The sequence below is a fragment of the Phoenix dactylifera genome, chromosome 8 (assembly GCF_051530095.1).
Source record: "Phoenix dactylifera cultivar Ajwa chromosome 8, Ajwa_hap1_PhDact_Kaust_v1.1, whole genome shotgun sequence".
Lineage (NCBI taxonomy): Eukaryota > Viridiplantae > Streptophyta > Magnoliopsida > Arecales > Arecaceae > Phoenix > Phoenix dactylifera.
Window position 1 is genome coordinate 21,871,712 of NC_143197.1, and position 23,901 is coordinate 21,895,612.

The following is a 23,901-nucleotide window of genomic DNA, read 5'->3' on the forward strand; positions in this document are numbered from 1 at the left end:
GAAAAGATAGGATGACGGCTGAACTCTATCTCTCTCTCCCTATTGTCCGATTCTTGTTTACTTAAAAATACGCTAAACAAATCGTTGTTAAAACCGACAAACAAAGTTTAAATTAATTTTACTCTTACCTTTTCTACTCGAAGAATAGTGGTCGTAAGAGGTCGATCCACAGGGAGGCGATTGGAGTTGCATAAAAATTAAAACGTTCACTCGGATTCGAAATCGATTTTTGAATGATAGAAGAAAAACATTATTTTGAGGATGTTAAATGATTCTCTATTTACCAGAGAATATTTTTTTAATTGAAATTAACTAAAAGACAGGTATTTAGATTCAAAGAGTATTTATATATTTAACTAATCAAAAAAGAGCTTTGGCATAAATTAAAATGGATGAAAAATAGTGCTAAGAAGATCAAAAGCCTAGAACATAAATTGTATAAAAGAAAATTTAATGTATTGCATAAAAAGCAAAAAATTAAACTGAACCTGGAACACGGATTGCATAAAAGAAAATTGAAAGATTTTATAAAAAGAAAATTGATTACAAATAAAAATGGAGATTGAAAGCCTAATATTTCTTCTTTTTTGCAAATAACATAAAGAAAACAAAACAAGAAGCTTCTCCCTCCCGGTGGAACCCTTAAAACAAATAAAATATTTTTTTTCTTCTTCTTCTTCTTCTCGGAAAACAGGGCTCTTCCTCTGTTTCTTTCTTTTTGGACCCGAGCTCCCCTTCTTTCTTTTCTCCTTTCCTCTCAGCCGATGGCCTCCTTATATAGCCAACTCTCACCCGGTGATGGATCCCCTGGAAGCGCGCTGGTTGATGATGGCAAATCTGAGAGAGGTGGACGCACGGATGGATCGCGATTGCATATATCGTGGGAGCTGGAAAATCGCCGGGAGTGCGTGATCGATGGGATTCAGATGAGGGGTGGACGCGTGATCGCTGGGTGTGGCTGGAACGGGCGGAAGAAGCTCTGTAGATGCGTTGTGATGTGCGGAAGAGCTGGGATGCTGGGAGGATCCAATCACGGCCGCGGTGGAGGCTGGGATCACGGGAAGAATCACGGGCGGCTGGGACGCTGCAGATGGGATTCGTTGGCTGAAGAAGAAATGGACGTGGCCTGCAACGGACGGAAGGGGCTGCTGGGAGGAAGAAAAACAGTGAACTCAAAAAAAAAAAAATCCCGTAACACTGTTCATATGAACAGTGTTTTTCGTAACACTATTCATATGAACAGTATTTTTACGGAATACTGTTCATAAACACTGTTTATATGAACAGTGTCATCTCGGAATACTGTTTATATGAACAGTAATTTCAGCATAAATAGTAACTTCAGGAATGAATAGTATTTTCAGCTATTTTTCATGGGATTGGAGGTTAAAAAGTTCTTTTTCTTTCTGATAAAGTGAGAGTGGGAATCTCTATTCCAGAAGAGTGCGGGTGCTAATCCGAAAAGGAGGGAACGTGGGGATCACTGGAAGATCGCATGCGGGCTCGGATATTTGGGTTCAAATTTGCTCGATCAGATCATGGCAGGATTGGGCCCGCGCGGTTTGGGGCCATAATGCATCCCTCTAAATCCTACCAAATGCACATTTATAAACTTTAATTTATACTAATCTGTGCCAAACAAAAATATAATATTAACTTAGTGATTTTATCGTTTTATGTTAGCAGTAATACTAATTTAAGCAGCGTGTAGATCGCACTTTTGTGCTCTCATCACTCCTCTTTTGTAAACAAAATGTTAGACTAAGGTGGCAATGTCCCAAACATCTCCACAGGAGTTGTACCAATTGTATCTGCTCAAGACTTCACCTAAATTTTATAAACAGAATAAACATGCCTTTATAGACATAAATAACTGAGAGCTAGACTGTATGTATACATAAAGAAAAATAATACATGAATCAGAAGATACTCCAAGATTGGATATTGATACAAGATCAGGGCATCATGTGAATGGTAGCACCAAAAGATAATGTAGTTTATGCCTCGAAAAAAAATAAGATAGGAAGTCATTTGATTCTTCTAAATGGAAGTACTTCAATTGTATATAGTTTTCACATAATATAACATTAGTGTTGATTTAAGTGGACAATTCATTACCTTCAACAGGAATTTTTCATAGTATCTGCTACCATTATCAATACTGAAAGGAACTATCGCTCTTTTATTCATTGACAAGACTTTTTTATAAAAAATATTCTTTCCAAAGTTAATCAAATTTATGGTTTAAAAAGTTCAAAATGGATGTACTTCAAATTGCCTATATTTTTTACACCATCACCACCGACGCCAGTGCGTAATTCATTACATTCAACAGAAATTTTTCATAGTACATGCAACCAACATCGGGACAGAATTAAAGGAACTAACTATTGCTCTTTTATTCATTGACAAGGTTTTTTGAGGAAAATATTCTTGACAAGGTTAATGACACTAACTAGAGTTGGCAATGCATAGCCGTTTAATTTGTTTAAATTGATTCAACACATTGTAGGTCGGGCTAGATTATAGGTTTAATAAAATAGTCAGCGCAGATTCTGGTTGACAAATTTTTAATCTAATTTGTATCCCACCCGTCTCGTATCTAATCCGATCCCCCCTACCTCTAACATTGGAATCCCACTTAATATGTTAAAAGGTGGCAGGCTAGTGTACATCGACGAGCCTACCATTCCCATCCTTAAAATTGAAACCAAGGTCCCAAAAGGTCGCTGACCGCGATCAGGCAAAGCCTTTCTATGCTATTGGGTTTCTGCCAAAGATCCAAAGTAAACAAGCGATTGAACACTGATAACAGAAGAAATTCCACTAGGAGGAACCAAATTACGGGGATAGAGACATAACCAAGCTCAACATCCTAGTCCTCTTCTTTCAGAGGCCAAGTTCCACATTCTACTGATAACATAGAAAAGGCCATCTGCCTTCCACCAGTTGAATCCATGGCCTTCTTGTTAAACTGGAATTCTGCCTAATATAAGTCTAACAAAGAAGAGCCGAACTCTTGAAAACCCACACTACTTGAACCTTATAAATATATCAAGGATAGCAAGCCTTTTAACCAGCAGCTGAGTTAATCTCTAAAGTTTGTTAAAGATGCAGTCCATCGAGAGCAAATGGATGGCGATGTTTCTGCTGCTGTTTGTGGCAGCCACAATGGAAATGGGAGGAGCCTGGCCCCAAGACAAGGTTACTTGTCGCATGAAAGGAAGCCCATGCTTTGGTAAATTTGTCAGATGCCCAAAGGAGTGCCCACACATCAAACCGAGACACCCGAGGGCCAAAGCTTGTTTCATGGACTGCCGCTCCCCCAAATGTGAGGCTGTGTGCCGAGGTAAGCATGGCTTCTTTAACGAGCTCTCTCAACTATCCATTGTTCCTCTTGAATTCAGCTAACGAATAGAGGAACTAACTTCACTAAAAAAAAAAAAAGAGTCAATGTTCTGCATGGTGTGAAAACTCCATTTAATTGCAAGATCACTATCAAATTGCAGTTTGCCACAAACCCAACTGCGAAGGCCCAGGGTCTGGTTGTCATGACCCTCGCTTCATTGGTGCTGACGGTGCTGTGTTCTATTTTCATGGGAGAAAGGATGAGCACTTCAGCCTGGTCTCCGACCCTCACCTCCAGATCAATGCCCGCTTCATTGGCCTCCGGCCTGCCGGCAGGACCCGCGACTTCACTTGGATTCAAGCTCTTGGGTTCATGTATGGTTCTCACAACTTCACTGTCGAGGCAGCTCATGTAAAGCAATGGAGCAACGACGTTGATCACCTGAAGTTCTCTTACGATGGAAAGCCTTTGCTGGTCCCAGAAGGACACCTCTCCCATTGGAAGTCACCAGATACAGAGCTGACTCTGGAGAGGACTGGAACCAGAAACAGCATCATGGTCGTGCTTGAGGGGATTGCAGAGGCCATGCTCAAGGTGGTTCCAATCACCAAGGAAGATGATGAGTTACACAACTATCAGATACCATCAGATGATTCCTACGCACATTTGGAGGTGCAGTTCAGATTCTTTGGGCTCTCACCTCAAGTGGAAGGAGTTCTGGGAAGAACATACCGTCCTGACTACGAGAATACGGTAAAGCGAGGCGTGCTGATGCCTGTAGTTGGCGGAGAAGACAAATATAAGACTTCATCACTCCTCTCTGCAGACTGCAAGCTGTGTTCATTTTCTCTCAAGGAAGATAACGAGATAGAGTTGCGCATCCTGCGCTGAAGATAGAACATCCCAAAAAAGTGAAGTAAATTTGCAATAAGAGAGATTCTTCGACATAAATTAAGTTCACAATGATGCTTAAATATATATATTGTCTTGAGAATAAAAGATGTGTGAATCACATCGACAAACATAAGTGGCTGTGTATTTATAAAATGGGTGTTTGCCATGTAATCTATAAGAGCATTACTTGAAAGCACAAAATATGAGATTGATGCATATGATTTTATGTTTGTTAATGAAACTAGGAGGATTTGAGACCATGGACTTGGTTCAAAAGGTTGCATGAATCAGCAAGTGATAACTACTTTATGCAGCGGACAGCTCTTCTAATCTAGAAAGAATTTGGACTCCCATAGTTTTGAATAACAACGATTTTTTTCTCTTGAACTAGGCAAAATTAACTCTTTGAATCATTCAAAGAAAATGCCTTCCTCACATTATTGATGGTAAATTCGACTTACCAGTAAATGAGAAATCCAATTTCAGTTCAAGAATCGTTTAGCTGTTTATCGCATCCATATAGGGACATCCGTTGCATATCAAACTCAAGCATTCATACACCAAGACTCTAATAATGGTCATCAGAGATTATAGCCGTCTTATATGGCAGTTTAACAGATAAAATACGTCCTTATAAGTTTCTTCCAAATATAATATTATTTTTATCATAAATCTGCATAATATTATAATGCGAATACAAAATAATATTATGTATTTCTCACAATAAAATAATATAATATAAAAATGCGACACACTGTTGTAATGATCATAAAAGTGTAAAAGGAAAGGTTTCTTGTTTTTTTTTGAATATACAGATAATAATACATTATAACACTATAATGAATGATAATGCTCATTCTATAGCCTTTATGTCTATAATAAAGGGTTTCTCTGAAGGCTCAGATTGGCCTTAGGCTCTGAAGTTGATATATTACCCATTTATTACGGGAGCTTCTCCGAAGTACAGTTACAACAAGAAACTCCAAATCAAATTCGACAAAGTCTGGTCTCTCTGAATATTCCAATGGAACCTTGTCTAAGAAAGAATTATGTAGAAGTTCATCAAGTTCTAGCCGATCTCAATGGAAGCTGCCCACCTTTGGTGTTCTTAAGTTATAAGAACCCACAACACTGCTAGTTAGGCAACATTGTGCCATCAGTTTTCTTCTATTTACAGCTGGCCATGTAGGTTCTCAAAAGAATAGTGCTCTACATATGATAAATGATCAGGCCAAGCACCAAAATTTTGCTGGTTTATGGATTCTTTTTACAGTAAATGATTTAAGAATAATGCTCTACAAATGTCAAATGATCAGACCAAGCACTACATTTTTGTTGGTATATAGATTTTTTTCAGAGCAGATAGTTTCATATCATTGCTTGGTTACACTTGAAGCAAATTATGAAATTGGAAAAGCAAATCTTGTGGGGAGGGCTGTGAGCGGGTTGGTTCCTTCTGAAAGATGGTAGAAACTAAATATATCAAAAGCCAAGCTTCTAATGTCTTGTGGCTTCTTTTAAGTCAATTATTATATTTAATGCAGTCCCAAAAGGATGTTTTTCATTTAGGGCTTTGGGAATTAGGAGCTGGGTTGCGACAAGATTTTCTCTGTAATGTTTATGGACATGATGATGTAAAATGTTTTCCCCAGTTGAGAGGCTCTTTGATATATGCCCCTGATCCAAAAAAGGAGTTCGGCCACTCAATGTATCTCATGTATTGCCTTGAATTATAGAGAAGAATTGGCCCCATATTTATTGAACTGAATTTGTTTTGTGATTCTTCACTGAAATAGGGCTTAAAGTGCTCAGCTTCTGGTGATACATACTGCGATTATGATGCCAAAAGTTAGCATGCATTTAGATGCATTTTAGAATTTTTTTCTGGGTAATCAGATCAAGGAATGATTTTTTTTCCCATGGCAGAATGATTTTCATATTTTTAGAAGACAAAGTTAAATTAGCAACCAATATATAACATTGTATTTTGTAAGGGCTTTTATCATTTATCAAATAATTTGGCATGGTTAAAAGATACCCTTCTCGAGATTCCTTACCCTCTAAGTTTTGTTATAATTAACAATCTTCTCAAAGAACAACAACAATAATGTGTCCCCTCATTTTGTTCCATCATCTTTTGAGCTAACAATATGGTTTAGCAAGAGATCATGTGATCAACATTCTCTTATCAAGAAGTGGAGGAAGAAAATTTAGCCCAATAACTTATCAAAAAAAAAAAAAGGAAACAGATATGAACACCAATAAATTAGTATTTTAGTAAACATAAATTATGCTTCACCACAAATCTCGCTTCTTAAATGACAATCTTTAAATTTTTCAAAATATTAATGAAAATATCAAACATAACATAGGTGTTGGGCTTGAAGGGATAGGAATGAGTGTCTTCCATTCTAACTATTTAGTTGGAAAAAGTTTTATTCCCATTCATGATCTTAGAGAAGAATAAAAATGTCCCAATCTTTCAAAGTCTAATCTAGATTTTGTCCTATTATTTAAATTCCATTTTGATTCCTATTTTGATTTCAATCACGAACCAAATGCATCTGAAAATATGTCTATTCCGATTTCTATTCTAATTTATTCCAATTCCGATCAAGAACCAGTTCTTTGGGAACTTTTACTATACTACTTCCTAGTTTGATGTTGAGAGATGGAGCAAAAGTTTTGAGAGAAAAAAGAATGAGCATCAATTAAAATCCTTTGATTTTATCTAAATTATATACTACCCATACATTTATGTTCCTAACTTTTTACCAACTATAAATACTTTCTTTTTTTTGATTGGTAACTGAACTATAAATACTTTTTAGTAGCTATACATCTGGTGGCCATGAAAAATATCGAGAATCATCTATTCAATAACAGATGGTAGGGTGGATTTTAAGAATTTACACCCATTGGGTTCTCGACCCTACTCGACCTTAACACAGAAACTTTTAAATCTCCTATTTAAAAATTAGAGGTAGGGAAAGATATCCAAAACCCGTAGCAGATTCACAATGGAGGCATGTAATGGCATATACCCATATTGAACCCCATCCGGGGTATTTACTAAGTTACTTTTTCTAAAAGTTATTTATTTTTGTTAGTTTAAGATACATTTGATTTTCTAAAAATTAATCTTTCTATTTGTTATTTGTATTATTGCGGAACATTTAACTTGTTATATTTTTTATCTTAGAATCTCATCTTGATGTTGCATGAGGTACTAAGGTTTAATATTATATTTTTTATTTTTTGATTTTATATGCTGAAAAAATAATAAAATAATTTGTTACAGTTTTACTTTTACCTTGATCGGTTCCACCAGACACGGTAGGGATGGGTAAATGATTTCGCATTGCGGGGCGGGTGCAGTTAATAATAGCATGACCACCCTGCATCCGCCTTGCCATCCGCATTTGAGAAGCCCTTATAATTTATATGCTCTCATTTCTTTCATTGGACGGCTCAGATCGCTGGATCGTGTTCCTGCAGAGCCGCGGAGCGCGGTTGTGGCGATGCAGGAAACGAATTTTCCTTGCAAAAATTACATTATAAAGGTCACATAAATCTCAACAACTTTATCTTTTTTTTCTTTCTTCTCCTAAGTTTCCAATTTGGATTTCCAACGTGATTTTACGAACGCAGCGAAAAGATCGAGGATCTCAATGCCTACCTCCGTTTCGAAACCCTAATATTTTTTCCCCATTTTTAGTCATTTGGGTTTCACTCGTTAAATACCTTCAGGTAATGTTTTTACCTTAAGCTCTATAACCACTTGATTTTCTTTTTCGTGAACTTTTCATTTCATTTTTTTTCTAATTTGCAATTGGATTATTAGAACTACAAGCTTCAAGAGATCTTTCAGCTCGAAATCCCCAATCTCTGCATTAGGTTACAGTTCTTTTTAGACACAATTTTTTATTGCTTTAGGTTGGAATCGATATTTAACTGTAAGAATTTTCTCAACTAATGAGTATGACATATTCTCCAATATAACTTTCAAAATGAAAAAAAGAAAAAATCCTGAAAAATTGATGGTAGAAGGCTTGTCCTGAAGATATATGCTTGCTAATGAGCAACATATTTGTTGTTTTAATTTTTATTGCCTTCTCGATGTCTAGTTCTAAGGTTCGTCGTCTCGGTATCAGACGGTGCCACACTAGCACAATATTGATACGGTACGGTATGAAATTTTTTTGGCGTACCGTGTATTTGTACGTCATCTGTATCAGGTACCGGTACCAAACCAGTATGATACGACACGTTCTGTAACATCCGATTCAGGCTAGTATGGTATACTATGTCTAGTCCATTCTAATAAGCCTCTCACTTGTTCTGACAAGCTACTATGTGTGCAGATCTGAGTCTATGTTTGTGAAATGTAACTTATTGTTTCTCATTGCACTTAAAGTAACAGCATGGCTAGCTGCATCTTTTATTCAATGATCATTGTTCATATTGATGTTTATTTCATGCAGATGAATACTCCCTCGCACGCCTGCCAATTGTCGAGAAGAGACTGGCTCAAGGTTGAGTCCGGCTGGCGGCAACCCTCAACCGCATCTTCCTTCTCCGCCATCCCTTTCATCTCAAGAGTGGTAGCAGATGATCTGCATCTCTGGCTCAAATAAGTACGTCATGTACATAGGTTGGTGGAGTGGACGTTGGCTGCACCGATCCATGCGACCGCCCAGTTGAGAGGATATGAAGAGAACTCTCAAGTCACCAAATATGCAAAATAGCCATGTAATTTGCTTTTCTTAAATCCATTCCTCTCCACCGCAGCAAGCAATCCATTTAGCTTCACCTTTCCCTCACGTCACTCTTATGCCCCCACACCTACCACCTCCCCTGTCTCTGTCACATAACTAGGCGATTAAGGCAAAGCCAAACTTCCAATCTAATGAAGCTAGCAGTTTGTTTTTCTTTGCAGTTTGGTAGATGCCTTCTCTTATACTGAATCTAACACTCATTTCTTGTATGATAACTGAAGCTTTAATGGTAAAACATGAACTTCTGGGAGATGAGGGGGTGAAGCATGAAACTTGCACTCAAAGAACACTTGGGCTCGTGTTGCCATCCACTATTTAATAAGCTTTGGTGTTGGTGGGTTTAAGTAACTTCTGGTGTTTGTGTTTTGCATCTCCAAGAGGAGGAAGAAGAAGAAGAAGAGGGTAAGATGGTGATGTACACAGGAGGTGGCTTCATGAGTTTCTCCATCTTAGTGGTTGGTTTGATACTGGTTTGGGCATCGGGAGCTTGGTCATGGAGCAAGGAGGGCCACATTCTGACCTGCCGGATTGCACAGGTAATCCAAAAAGGCTTGTGCACGTTGGATACCCTAATGGTTGGGAAGTGCAGGGTGTAAATTTCTTTATAGTTTGCAAAGTATTTTTATAGTTTGTTCCTTGGGGGAAAACCAATTTTTAGGTACATGTCTTCTTGATTTAGATTTAATTACTAGGTAGGCCCTTTGTTAACGAAGAGTGAAAAATAGTGAAGGAAATGATGTATAAGTGGGAAAGAGGTAAATTCTCAAAGCTGGAAATGGGAATACCAAGGTCAAGAAGATGGATTATCTCTGGATGTTCTTGAGGAGAGGAAAACCATTGAGAAGGCAATCTGTGATGTTCTTGTTTACAGGTCTACGAAATTTTTTGTTATCTCTGGAGCTATAAGTACATTGGATTGACCCATTTCTGAATTTAGAATTCAGCTGTGAATAACCTAGCTCGATCCGAACCAGAGTAGACGATGCTTTGGTTTACATTATAACCTGTTTCAGATGTTGATTAGGTTTGAATTATTATTTTAGCCGAACCATGCCAACTCTGTTCACTTTAAGCAATACATAGTTAAATCATCATTTTGTATTATTGAATATAATTTAAAATGTAGTTGTCGCCCTAATCGTATGTGAAATAGGTTGTTAATGTTGTCTAAACATTGATTTACTGCTATTTTCTTGATAATATGTTTATAATACAATTATTAATTAAATTATGCACGCATCTTATAATCTATATGCGAATAACTTGACGTGAAATATCAATAAATTGATAAAATATATCCAAATTCCGTCCAGTCCAACCTTAGTGAAGATGGATTAGAGTTGTGTCCAATATCATAACCTGATTCAGATATGGCTTGGAGTTGGGTTTAGCCAAACTTATATTTCAACATTGCAGCCCTAGTTATCATGTATCTCAATAGCTAAACTTGGCTAACGGATCCACCTGGGGCAATTTTTTTCTAACGGTCCCTCTTGAGATCCATTATTTCAAGGACCATGCGTTTGAGTGCACATCCCAGCTCTATGCCCATTTTAGGGATCATTTTTATTCCGAGCTCAACTTATTGTTATTTAATACCTATAGAATTTGAAAGCTTAATTACACATCACATAAGATTGAAAGCAGACATTCTCTATGAGGAGGTACTATTACTGAATCATTGGAAAGTATCTTGAGAAAACCCTACAAACTGTTTGATCACCAAGAAAGTGAGAAAACTTTAGAAAGATAAAAGCAAAACATATGCTTTCCCACAAACAGGCTGCCAGTTCATCCAGCTGAAGTCCCTTTGTGATTATAAAAAGAGACCTGGGCTTGATTCCACATCATAAGCATGTAACTTTACATGTACAGCCTAATAGAGCTAGATCCGACAGACAGATAATAGATGCCCAAAAAATCGAAGAACAATGACATTCATTAGTAGGATCAGGACCAGAATTTTCCAACATAAACTAGCTTCATGTCAATCCTCACCAAGAGCCTGGTAAAGTTGGTTCCTGATAATGCAATCCTGTTGAAGGATATGTTGGAACCCGAGGCGGCGGAGGCTGTCAAGAACCTTCTGCCAGATTATGTCAATGGAGATTTATCAGCACTGTGTACATGGCCCGATCAGATCCGGCACTGGTACAAGTACAGGTGGACCAGCTCCCTTCATTTCATTGACACCCCGGACAAGGCCTGCAATTTTAAGTACAGCAGTAAGCCATCATTCTCATCTTACAACGACACTGCTTCAACTCATATGTATCATTTACAAGCAAAGAAAATTTGAACAGACATGAAGAACATTGCATAGTTTTGCACCTATGAGAGAATGAAAGAAAAGGTGGTTTTAGATTTGGCTTTTGTTTTGTTTTTTGATCCATATGTATGATGGTAGGGGACTGCCATGATCCACGAGGAGCCAAGGATATGTGTGTAGCTGGTGCCATCAGCAACTTCACCATGCAGCTACTGCACTACAAAGAAGGGACATCAGATCGCAGATGTAAGAAAGTAGCTGTTGCTCGATGCACGCTTGCAATCTAATTTGCATGCGTTGTATTTGTTCTTAATTTCTTCAACTTAACTCTCTGTCAAATGGATTTTGTGTCCACAGATAACTTGACAGAAGCCTTGCTATTTTTGTCCCACTTCATGGGAGATATCCATCAGGTGTGGGAATAGGTTCCTGCATTCCAGTAAAGGTTCAATTCTCATTAGCTTCCCAATTTGCTAAGCTCCATTTGATTTTTCTTGCAGCCCATGCATGTTGGATTCACGAGTGACGAAGGCGGGAACACCATACAGCTTCACTGGTTTAGACACAAATCTAACCTGCATCACGTAAGTCTGTAAAGCCAACCTGAAATATAAACTTTGATCATACGTAAAAGGTAATTGGTAAGTAACCAACCATGCATTGCTTCAAGAGCTTGGCAGTCTCAGATGTTCTTCAATAAGATGGAAGAAGCTTTTGGGTACTGAATCCAGAACTTCAATATTTAATCTCCATACTTCAAAAACTTGACAGTCTCAGAAATGCAAAAAGGCTGATGAAGCTTTCTGAAACTGAACCTACAAGCTCAATATGTTAATCTACATTCAGCATAAGGAAATGTTCAAAGTAACCTCATATACCAGATCATGACTGCCCATGGGTAAACCGCACTTCCCACCGCTGTCTCCTGCTGCTTCTTCATACAGGCTAAAGCATTGCATTAACAGGCTTTTACAGGGGACTACCTATGTCGCATAATGTATTCCTTTAAAAAGGTCTTACAAAAACTTTTTCCTATCCATTTTACAACAGACTTTAAAAGATCGCTTGCAGAGATGCACGAAAACTTCAGATTGATATTTCCATGTCGCAGTAGATTCTTCAGACATAATGGAAACCTAAACACCCCATATACAATGTTCCTGCCAGTCTACTACAACTCTGTTTAACTCAAATGCATAACATATAATATTTCAATCATTTTTCCCTCAGTTGACTCCAGTTGCTTGTGTCTTTCTCATGAGCTATTAGGTTTGGGACAGGGAGATAATCCTTACAGCTCTGGCAGACTTCTATCAGAAGGATATGGATGTCTTCAAAGAAGACCTTCAAAGTAATTTTACCACTGTAAGTTGAACCCTAGGTCCTGGATGGTTATGGTTTTATCTTCGACAAACCTAGCTTGTGCCCTCTAACATTATTTATGACAGGGGACCTGGTCAGATGATGTTTCTTCTTGGGGGGACTGTAGTGATCTCTTCTCTTGCCCCACTAAGTGAGTATTTCCACAAAATAATAAGACTGTCCTATGATCTCTAGCTAAACCTGCCATATGGAGCTCCAAAGCCAGATAGCATCTCTTAATATATTTCAGTAGAGAAGACTACAACAATATGGAATCTTCTCGAATTAATTTGGTATCATGTCTCTCCAAACAGATACGCTACAGAAAGTATAAGCATAGCCTGCAAGTGGGGTTACAAAGGAGTCAATCAGGGAGACACTCTAGCTGGTGAGTTTTCAATGAACTCATGAAATGGAGTTAAGGATGCACCTTTTAAAAACATTTAATGTTTGTATTTTGTATATTTTATAGATGACTACTTCAATTCAAGGATGCTGATCATCACCAAACGAATTGCGCAAGGTGGAGTAAGGTTAGCCATGATTCTGAATCGAGTATTTGGCGAGCACAATCAAGCGATTCCATCACCAACATGAACAAGAGTTCCCTCTCTTTATTTGCCAAGTTCCACAAAATACTATCCAGATAATACACAGTGTGATCATACACCAGTTGTGAATTGACATGTAGATGATTTAGACTTGTTATTTCTTTCACAAATATGAAAAAACTAAAATTGGTTCCTTTCTAGCTAGATTATAGAGAATAGTATAATTTACTATGTTATGCTCTTTTCATGTGATCCTGAAAGGCTGTAAGAGACGGCCTAAGGCAGGCAGAATCTAAACGGCTATTCAAAACCGAAATAACTTTATTAGTGTAGATAGCAGGCAGCAATATACACATATATACATATACATATACATACATACATACATATACATATACATACATACATACATATACATATACATACATACATATATATACATATACATATACATATACATATATATATATATATATATATATATATATATATATATATATTAGCCAAAAGACTAATGGCAAAAGGCAGTTTCATGTAAGAGTATTTCAACATGGTTTGAGAAAGGTTTTGTAATGAATCTCTAACTGATGGTGGCTACTAGTAGGGCTCGTTGCACCAACTCTTTTGGTCATATCTGTTTGCGAGATTATTGGCAGCACCCAGTAGCAGAAATAAAAACCAAACAAAAAAAATTAAGTAGGAACAGTGGGAAAATGAACACTGATTTAAAATATGTACTATCAGAAACCAAAAGGAGATAACAGGCTTGTTCAGGAAACTACACCTTATGCCTATCTAGTTTTGTATTTTAGGAGATTGAGGGGAGTGTGAGGCTCGGTTTTCTGTTTTTTCTGCTCCTCCATTTTCGCTTCATTATCCCAATAGAAAGCTGCCACCTCCAAAAAACTACATCTTCATGTGACTGGCCATTCATGACAAACCGAATACCAAAGAGAGCCTTATAAAGAAGGGTTAAAATGTCACTGGCAACTGTTGCCTTTGAGATAGTCATATAGATAATAGCTTCACCTTTTTGTGAGCTGCCTTTTTTTGCTTCCTTATGGCTCAAGATTCTGATTGTCTCAAATATACCAAGTTTCCTTGGAGAATTTGCTCTGATTAAGCCGGAGGAAAAAAAAAGTACCAAATGTTCAGAGCCTAGATTGGGATCGGATTATAATCGCAATTTCTTGTAACATCTGGAAGGAAAGGAATTGCAACATTTTTTTAAACAAAAAATGCACTGACTCTGATGATATTCCCGTCGCAGAAAGAATCAGCAAATTTCTGGCTTCTATGGAGCTCTTTGCAACCTCTCTACACTCCAAATATCGTGGTTCCTTCCATACCCTTTTTGTTGTTTTACTCACAATCTGGATAATATGCAGTAATTGGTTCTTAAGAAATTGGTAGGTCTCCCACCACCGTGGCATGAAACCTTCCTTTCCCTCAGAAGGAAAAAAGGAATCTGGTTACACACTTCATGCCTAATCCTTCCTCCAAAAAAAAAACAAAGCAAAAAAAAAAAAAGATTCATAAGGAGGATGCTGTAAAACCTGAAAAAGAAGAGAGAAAATGTTTTGCATTCTTCAATTAGACTTTTATATGAACGTAGGTTTGCCCCTTCAGAAGCAAGAGAAAGCAGAATGGGTTGAGGGTTTATGGGGTTAGGTCAGTTTTAAAAAGACTCCCCTCTTTTCTCTGTAGACAGCCTCCTGGTAGTCCCCCACAACTTGAAAATTTGCTTATATGAACCCAAATTACCCAACTTACGAACTATTTTTAACCTTTCAAACTGATACTTAGTCAAGATTTGATGTACCAGTCGGTACCACACCATACCAGGTGTACTGTATTATACCAGTACCGAGTCAATACATGGTACCATACCATACCGATACTTGATATGGCGAACCTTGTATACAATTAACTTTTAATCTCTGTCACTAGATATTAAACTTTTCTACCTCTATAGCTAAAGATCATAGCACTAGCAAAATCTCCGGCGTAAATGCGAGGAAAAGTACTGATATAAGATTTTGGGGAACAAGATTTGATTTTGCAAAGAGTTCAGTATGAGAACCATAGACAAATCAATATCCTAGAACTATAAATCACAATTAACTTATAAATCAGCAGTTAAATTTTCTACTAACCTCCATGCATCACTTTCTTAGTAATCATGATCCAACATAAAAGACAATCACATCTAATCCCTTAAATCCTTCTTTACAACTTCTATTTATCAATTTGTTGGCAATTACTTTGTTTCTTTTTTCGGTATCTGTCAATAATATTTAAATTGACTCCAGAATATTTTGTTTCCAAGAAGATCAAATCGTAAGCATCCTTCTTTTCTTATATCTACATTTATTCTAGATAGTTTCACTACAGCTTTCTCTCTCTCCCATTTTAAGGGTATGCACCCTCATGATGGCCAAGTATTCATGATCATATCCATGCAGCACCTTCAACTTTATTTCTGTCTGGAAGAATTCAACATAACTATGTGGCAATCACACAACACTTTTGATATATGTCTTCAACTTATCTCCATTTTAATTTATTAGCAGTATGTGACCTTCCTTTTCTTACGAACGCAGAGTACATGCTCTATGTTATCTAACTCTCATTTCGACCAAGAAACTCATTTCCATGTTCACCTCCCTGTTTAAATTATTGAAAATACGATACCTTTCTCAAACTTCGAAACATTAAATTTTTTAATTTTTCAAGCATTTGTTCATGTTGTTAATTGCAGATAAAATGGGTGTTGGTGCTTTGGAATTCTACGGTCACTGAACGCTTCACATGAGTGGGAAATAATGGGAAAACAAAAAAACAGTATAAATACAACAACAGAAATACCAAAAAGTTAGTTAGAAGATGACTGCCATTAAATAGAATTAAAAACAAAGTTTTGAATTAAGCAATTCTCAGCCGATTATTCTGAAAAATTTTGCGACTCCAAGCAAGAATTCACCCATTACATGAACAACAAATCACATACACCAAGGAGCATTCTTGCAAGTGACAAGAATGATTTTGACTACGAGAAATGTACAGAAAGAAATGGTGCTGGTCCCTGGTATATGCACACTATAACCACAACTGACAAGCCATATGCCAATTAGGCATATGCATCATTCCTGCATCTGCAACCACTATGAACAGACATTTTAAAAAAAACACATCTTCAAAGTTGTCTTTCTTTTGGAAAAAAATGGAAAATGGAGAAGAAAGCAGTTCTGCTTAAATGTATGGCAATACAAATTCTAATCTCTGTTCTACATGTAAGGCTGATAAAAGGAAATGCGTCACATAAGGTAAAGCTCTCTGCAAGGTAAAATTTCTGATCGCTTATCTATATATTCAAAAACATCCAAACCAAAACAATATATATATATATCTACCCTTTTCGCCTCCACGCACCTCTGCCAAAGGAATGACCACCTCCTCTCACATTAAGCTTTCTTCCACGAACAGATGAACTCCCAAAATTATATTGCAGTGGAGGCAGCATCCCAGCATGAAGAATAGTTGGTGAATGTTGTTGGTGACTCTGTCCATTACTTAGCCCTGCACCTCCTTGTGCAGATATATTGCCTTGCCCAGATGATGCTTGACTAATGCCAACTGGCCCCGCCAGCAAAGGAGCCACAGGACCAGCTAAGACATTTAGTGGCCTGAATGGCCATGGCATGTTGGTAGGAGCTCCAAATAGAGGAACAAACTGCTGCTGCTGAGATGGCATCATATTCATATTACTATTAGAAACCTGATTTTGATGCTGCTGATGATGAACATGGTTTCCCAACTGCTGGCTAGGTGAGGCATTCATCTGAAATCCTCGGATAGCAGCATCCAGCTGCTGCTGTGGTGGCATTCCAGAAGCCTGAACAGCATTTGGCTGCTGTTGCAGTGGAAGTGGCTTTCCATAGGGCCAGAAAGCATTTGGCTGCTGCTGAGGTGGCAAACTATGAGCCCAAATAGAATTTGGTTGCTGCTGTAAAAACTGGTGAGATACATTAGGAGGACAACCACCTGAATTCATTGCTTGTGGAACTGCTGGTACCATTGGAGGAGCACTTCCACATGCACTCCCAGCTCCCAAATAATATGTACCCCTTCCATAAGCAGAATTGTTTGCACCTAAAGATGCCAGAGGGCCTGAAACTCCAGGTGGCACCTGGTTCATGGCCACTGGACCACGAGGGAGTAGAGGTCTCAAGCCTTTCCGAGGCTCAGTGCCCTTAGATTTGGTCTTTTTCCTTCTGGATGCATTCTGACAATTCCCCTCTCTCTTATCATCAGCTCCTCTCTTTTCTTGGTGCAGATATCTCTTATATTCAGCTTCCTTCTCATCATCTGAGAATTCCACCTGCTCAGTGATCTCCTCATCATTCTCACCTGATGCATCATAACCTTTCTTATACAGATCCTTCACACTCAGAATGTTATTGGCAAATTCCATGACGAACGAGACAGCAGTTCCTTCGCTGATTCCAACTGGGACATCTTTGTCAGAATTATATCTGACAACATAGTAAGGGCATTTTACAGGTCCAAATATTTCATCCACGAGCCCTAATGGAGACCTAGTATCTGTTTTCCATATAATAGAACCCTCATTAAGAGGGTTGTGATTCACTGAACCCTCAACAATAACTTTGGTGCCCAAAATCTGAAAAACAACGGAAAACAAAAACTTTAAATCAGAATGGGTGTCAAGAATTCAGTGGAGTGCCAAGACTAAGTAGAATTAACTTTCACTGACTTGAAAGTCAATCAACATCAAGAACAAAGAAAATAATAATAACAAAAGCATAAGCTAAGTTATACAGAAACCAAAAAGTGCAAAAGAGTGATGAATATTTGGAACAGAAAAAGAAACAAGATGCTTAAAACCAATGACTCCAGGTACCCATTCTGCCATGCCATGCCAACAGGGTGCCAGCAATATGCATACCTATGACACAATACCCTGTGTATTGCAAAGTATCAATACAGCTTGATACCACTCTTGATATGTTGCTTTTTTCTCTAACGTCCAATATGTGGTGGCACAGCATGGCGTATCAGGCACACCCATTGGCACCTGCACTTGATACTTGAACTAAGCCAAAATTTCCATTAAATTCTTAGACAAGTGAAGATTGGTCACAGTTTTCAGCAAGGAAACTGCTCTGACATATTTGATCTACTTATCCAATAAGTGCAGGGCCTAAAAGATATTTGCACTTCATAAATTCTTAGATCAGTGAAGATATGGTTCTGAAAAAAAGTTTTTCCAGATTGAAAGTAAGACAAGGCATTACAATTTTCGCATTATCTTACAGATGAAATTGTCCCCAATGGCGACAATTGATGGTGCGGTTCCAAGGTTACTTCAACTGGAGGAACTGGAGGTAGCACCTGCAAAGGTGGAATTTCATAACTTATTAAACTCAAAACAAACGTAAATTACAATTGCATAATTGTACCAAAATAAACTCAGTAGGCGATGAGCCAGTACCAAAATTCAAACATGGAAGTGAAATTAGCAAAGCAGATAACATCTCGACATCACAACTCACCTCGGGCTCGTGTTTTGACCTGATTGCTCTCTTCGCAGCCTCTTCTTCACCATCACTACCAGCAACAAGTTCTTCCTCTTGATCTTCTTTATCTTCACTATGCAGACTATCACCATCCTCATCCTCCTCCTCGCTGCTTGAAGAAGAGGATTCTTCACTTGAAGAATCATCACCCCCCGACTCCTCCGATTTTGTCTCACTACTATCCGCACCATCCTCACTGCTATCAGCACCATCGTCTTCTCCCTCCAATCTCGAGTCAGTAGCCAAAGAAACCCCACTGCTTCCTTCCCCCTTCGATGTTTGGGCACTTCCATCGACAGGGGGTTCCACAGGAACGCCATTGACGGCCATGGGGACTCCACTACGATCCTCTTTCGAATCCGCAGGATCAGAAGGACCTATCAAGCTAACCTTTTCCATCTTCCGATCGATGGGAGAGCCCAACTCGAGACTTTTCGACCCCGACCCATCTGGATTCACGGCGCTGGCGCCGAATCCTTCTCTGGCCAGCTCCAAATCGGCACTTTTTCGATCGGAGCCATCTTGGTTGGACCCATTGGCTTCATCCCCCAGCATTGGAGCGCGATCGGGCTCGACGGCGAGGGATTCAGGGGAAGGGTCGGGTTCTCCGGCGCCGGCGCCAGCATCATCGCCGATCGAGCTAGGGTTTCTACTCGGTTCGGGATTGGAAAAGGAGTCCATTTGAGAGAGAGAGAGAGTGAGGGGGGAGGGTTTGGTGTTTTAGCTGTGGAGACCACACGTGAAGGAATCCACGTGGAGCCACTGGGGCCTTGCGTGGCGGCATCCTGCGAAGCCACGTACGTGTGGCAGGATATTGCGGGAACGCACGCACCTAGGTGGGTTGGGCCAGGCTGAAGCTCAATTTGGTCCCACATGTGGTCCAGAGTCAGCTTTGGCTGTCCTCAACTCAAACAGACGTATCCCCAGCTTAACCCAATAGGCATCCAGTTAGGCTGAACCGTGGTGGTCCAAAGTTAAATTTTGATCCTATTTTTTCTTAGGACTCCTTTGGTTTGTGGGACAATAAGGGAAGCTTAATTCATTAGTTTTGCTTGCGAGGTCTCAAACTAACAGAGGCACAGATGCAAAGGCCGCAGGAAAACGTCCAATAGGGATCCGCTCTACCATAAAGTTTTCACTTCACTTTCTCACCATCAGAATCAACGGTTTTAGTTCCGTAAATGCTTTCGTATGAAGCTTGAGTCAAGTCTAGTCTCATGCAGTGAAGATCGTCAAGCAATCATTGCTCGTCTCTCCGAAACCTATTGATAAGGAACGCGTTGAAGTGTATTGAATACAAAAGTGTGGTCAACGAAAAAAAATAAAGAAAGACTTCTTATTTAGTTGGAGTTTTTAAAAAAGAGAGATGTGAAAATAGTATTTCTATGGAAATAAGATTTCCATGATTCATAAAAAAAAAAAATCGATAAGTGATATGGAAAAGCTACTATCCCACCGGTTGGAAATTGGAATCTTTTTTTTCCAAAACTACCATTAGGCTATCAAATCCTGAATAAGGTATTTCTCTTTATTAAGGGTATAATAGATATTCCATATACTTTTCCAAAAAAGTAGATGCTTAACCAAGCATAAACCACTCTAAATTGCATCATTTTTTTCATTGTCAACCAAACATGCTAAAATCATTTTTTTAGACATTATTTTTCAAAAAATAACTTTTCAGAAAAAATATTTCGGTGATGAAAAAAAAATTTGTGAACCAAACAAGTCCTAAATTTTTGTAACAAATCAATGCTAAGAAGTTTGCCTTTTTGTTTGCATAAATATGCAATGTTTATGTTTACAAGTTAAATTTTATTTTTTCATCATTATATATACATATATTTTTGGCAAGTGCATGTTTTATGTTTTCAAGAGAACCATGTAAAGGGATCATTCGCAATAACTTTCATGATATTCTTAGAATATTTTTTATATACAACGCCACTATTGTGGTTTGAAACATCAATCTCTCCTTTCTGATGCTTGCTTGCATGGTATCACTCTTGGCCATTTGGGTCGGGGGTAGGAATTAGATTGCTGTCGAAGTCGGTCCTCGATGGTTGGGGTGGGTATCAGGTTGAAGGGTGAGATTAGCCCTTCTAATTGGGAGCCAAATCTTCTATAAGGAGGGATGTGCTAACTAAACGATTAAATGTTTGTTGTTAGATTTTTTTTCCTTTTAGATTACATTAATTGAAATATCAATCATAATAATATCAAAATATAATTATTATTTGATAAAAGCTTCCTATTATATATAATAGATGAAAGGTTTCTATATTGTAAAATGAACCATATTCGGACATTTTTCATTTGCAAATTATTATACAAAATTATCTTTTTAAAATATATAATGCGAATGCCATCATCAAGGTTTGAAATATCAAACTCTTATATCCCGTGTGAAGAGATACGCCAACTAATGGAGCCATGCTAGATGGTTAAATTCTTTTGATTATTGTGAATATATGAATTATGATAGATATAAAAATAATTTAAGAACAAATTTCTTATTCAATAAAAGCTTCCTATTACAATAGATGGAAGGTTCATTCATTGTGGAATGAATACTGCTTGACTATTTCATTAGCAAATAAGTAATTCTAGCGAAAAATTATGAAAGTAACAAGTTATCCTGTTTAATTATCAATTTTTCTTTAAAATTCTTCTATCATGCTTTATAGCAAGAATTTAGATTCCCCATCACCTTCAAACTAGTGCTTGAATCTTGGATTATATGGCATAAGATCCTTATGCTCATTTTTGAATATTTTACACACAATTCAGGTTTTTTCAACTATACTCTAGTTAAATATTTCTTTAGAATTTTATTGATTACATGTATTGTAAGTACTATGATAGACATGTGATTCATATGAGTAAAAGTATGGATGGCTGTGATCAAGTAAGAGAAAGTATCGAAGGTTGTGATCCCTACTTAATTGATGCATCTTATCTTCAACTATTGCTCATCCTTTAATTTCACTTCCTTGATTAAAAGCTAAACTCACATATATTTCTTTTATCGTACACATACACACACACATGGATGCATGTATGTATGTAGATATGAATGTACATACACACATACATAAATAGATATGGCAATTCTTCAGCATCACAAAGTCTTGACAATTACAAGCATATAGTTAAATAATTTGTATTATAATAAGAAATGAAGATATAATGTATAGTATCATGTCCAATGAACACGAGAGAAGCCATGAATCGTTAAGATCTATTAGATTAAGAATCTCTCATCGCAATTTGTACAGTCCATTTTTTTCTTTTAAGATATTAATGAATTACAATATATGTTTTTATTAGAAGTGGGTATTAATAAAATAGATGGATTGCTAGCAATATTTGCAACTATATTTGTCTCAAAGGCCAATATGAAGGATAAATCTATTTGTATTTGCAATTTAACAAATCAAACAAATAAGATGCATTTAATTGAGCAAAAAAAGAAGATGTGGGGATTTTATTTTAAAAAATAAAATCAGTTGTCATATATGGAGTGTCAAGATGAAAGTGCTTTAAAATTTAAAAAGTTAGAACTATAATATGAGTCCTACCACATAAAGGCAAGTAATAGCATTTTTGGTATTGCTTCTGATCTAGAAAAAGAAAAATAGAAGATAGAAGCTAGATTTTGTAGCTTCTTCTAAATGTGTTATTTTAGCTTTTTCTTCTTGTATAAGCAATTTTTTAGATAATAATACAAAACTCTTATTTTTAAGTATTTTTGCTTTTAGTTTACAAAAGTACTTATTTTAGGCAACATCCACACATTAAAAAAGTTCATGTAGGATTCAAGATGGTGAAAATTAACTTGACTTAAAAACACAACTTGAATAAATCTTGTTCGGCCTAGGTTTAGGTTAGTTTTTATTTTTTTTTTCTTTTGCAAGCTGGATTAGATAGAGGAAGTGAAAGTAGGTTTTTTTTTTTTATTTGGAAAAGCTAGGGAGCATTTTTTGTCCTTGATTTTAAGTAAATTAAATATGGGTCAAAATTCTGACCCAAACTTGGGTCATATAAACTAGAATTCTATCTGGATCAAGATAATTTAGATCAAGTTAATTCATGACCTCGACTAAGTATTTCAAGAGAAATTAGTCTATTTTTCTAAAACTAAATGTTCAATTTATTTTACAAATGAGTTATGAAAAGTTATTTGATCATATTGATCGGGTTAGATCGATCAAAGATTAAGCCTTAAAAATTAGATTAGATTATCGGACAAATAGGTTAGATCGGGTTACAAAGTTCAACTTGTTTATATAGTTCAACAAGACTTGATCTAATATTAGTAACTTGGTCCAACTTGAATTGAACCTTGCCTAACTACGGTAAAAAAAAAAGTAATGATAATGGTAATAATAAAGATTTGTATTATGTATTCTACTATATAACGTCAACTCCATCTAATATGATCATGAATGAGATGAATCTGACCATCCATGTTTCACATTTTGCTTTTTCCCATCCCAGGCATTTTGTCACTCTGCTCCTCCCTATCTCACATTGTACTCATACATTTTCCCTCACTATCAAGCACAAGATCAAGATCGAAATCCTTCTTGTGCCGTTTATTATTTATTTGCATATATTTTATTTTATCAAAAATAGAATAATATGCGCATCGCATGCGCCACATTTCAATGCATCAAAATGAATAGCCTACATGTAAACTGAAGCCTAGTCTCTTCTCTCCGGCTAATTTATAATTTGCCTCATAAACCGGCTCGGTTGGGCCACGAGCAATAAAACCGACGGACCATGCATGTGCTCGCATCTTAAAGCAGCCACAGGTCCACACTTCAACACAGGAATGGGAGCAGGGGAGGGAGGTGAAGGGACCGGCTGGTGATGAAACCCGACGAGGAGTGTTGAATGTGGTAACTGTGCAACGGAGTGAATCCATGAAGGAGAATTTTGTGGGGGCGAGTTTGCTTTCCGCCGGTCTGCCCCATAGACCCGGGCTCATTTTGTTTAAACAAAAAGATAAAGAAAAATTAATATAAAAAAGATTAACAAATGAATAAAAAGTAAACAAAAAATATATCCTCTTTTAATCTTCTCTAAAATA

At 37.3% G+C, this 23,901-nt stretch overlaps 3 protein-coding genes and 1 long non-coding RNA gene across 4 annotated transcripts; 2 read left to right on the top strand and 2 right to left on the bottom strand.

Annotated features, from left to right (window-relative positions):
- Window positions 1–3,111: 3,111 nt before the first annotated feature.
- On the top strand, window positions 3,112–4,240 carry LOC103696806 (uncharacterized). Its single transcript, XM_089924950.1, has 2 exons — window positions 3,112–3,349; window positions 3,483–4,240. Exons 1-2 carry the CDS (start codon window positions 3,112–3,114, stop codon window positions 4,238–4,240), a joined length of 996 nt encoding a protein of 331 aa, XP_089781076.1.
- Window positions 4,241–7,663: 3,423 nt separating this feature from the next.
- Window positions 7,664–13,401, top strand: LOC103696804 (endonuclease 1). Its single transcript, XM_039123696.2, has 10 exons — window positions 7,664–7,806; window positions 8,728–9,557; window positions 11,066–11,246; window positions 11,429–11,536; window positions 11,648–11,703; window positions 11,791–11,874; window positions 12,560–12,655; window positions 12,739–12,803; window positions 12,967–13,040; window positions 13,125–13,401. Exons 2-10 carry the CDS (start codon window positions 9,429–9,431, stop codon window positions 13,247–13,249), a joined length of 918 nt encoding a protein of 305 aa, XP_038979624.1. The 5' UTR covers window positions 7,664–7,806; window positions 8,728–9,428; the 3' UTR covers window positions 13,250–13,401.
- Window positions 10,831–11,491, bottom strand: LOC113461243 (uncharacterized). The gene is made up of 2 exons (XR_003383380.4): window positions 11,353–11,491; window positions 10,831–11,226 (listed from the first exon to the last, which is right to left on the bottom strand). It is a non-coding gene; the product is annotated as an uncharacterized LOC113461243 (long non-coding RNA).
- A 3,033-nt stretch (window positions 13,402–16,434) lies between the features above and the next one.
- Window positions 16,435–19,500, bottom strand: LOC103696803 (uncharacterized). The gene is made up of 3 exons (XM_008778522.5): window positions 18,780–19,500; window positions 18,541–18,618; window positions 16,435–17,887 (listed from the first exon to the last, which is right to left on the bottom strand). The coding sequence occupies exons 1-3, from the start codon at window positions 19,482–19,484 to the stop codon at window positions 16,613–16,615; spliced, it is 2,058 nt and encodes a 685-aa protein (XP_008776744.1). The 5' UTR covers window positions 19,485–19,500; the 3' UTR covers window positions 16,435–16,612.
- Between the last annotated feature and the right edge of the window lie 4,401 nt (window positions 19,501–23,901).

Coding starts and splice junctions, on each gene's coding strand:
- LOC103696806 (XM_089924950.1), top strand. CDS start 3,112: ATGCAGTCCATCGAGAGCAAATGGATGGCGATGTTTCTGCTGCTGTTT. Junction 3,350..3,482: donor ATGTGAGGCTGTGTGCCGAG/GTAAGCATGGCT, acceptor AAAACTCCATTT/AATTGCAAGATCACTATCAA.
- LOC103696804 (XM_039123696.2), top strand. CDS start 9,429: ATGGTGATGTACACAGGAGGTGGCTTCATGAGTTTCTCCATCTTAGTG. Junction 9,558..11,065: donor TGACCTGCCGGATTGCACAG/GTAATCCAAAAA, acceptor ATCCTGTTGAAG/GATATGTTGGAACCCGAGGC. Junction 11,875..12,559: donor ACAAATCTAACCTGCATCAC/GTAAGTCTGTAA, acceptor ATGAGCTATTAG/GTTTGGGACAGGGAGATAAT.
- LOC103696803 (XM_008778522.5), bottom strand. CDS start 19,484: ATGGACTCCTTTTCCAATCCCGAACCGAGTAGAAACCCTAGCTCGATC. Junction 18,619..18,779: donor GGTCAAAACACGAGCCCGAG/GTGAGTTGTGAT, acceptor CCACCTTTGCAG/GTGCTACCTCCAGTTCCTCC. Junction 17,888..18,540: donor CATTGGGGACAATTTCATCT/GTAAGATAATGC, acceptor GTTGTTTTTCAG/ATTTTGGGCACCAAAGTTAT.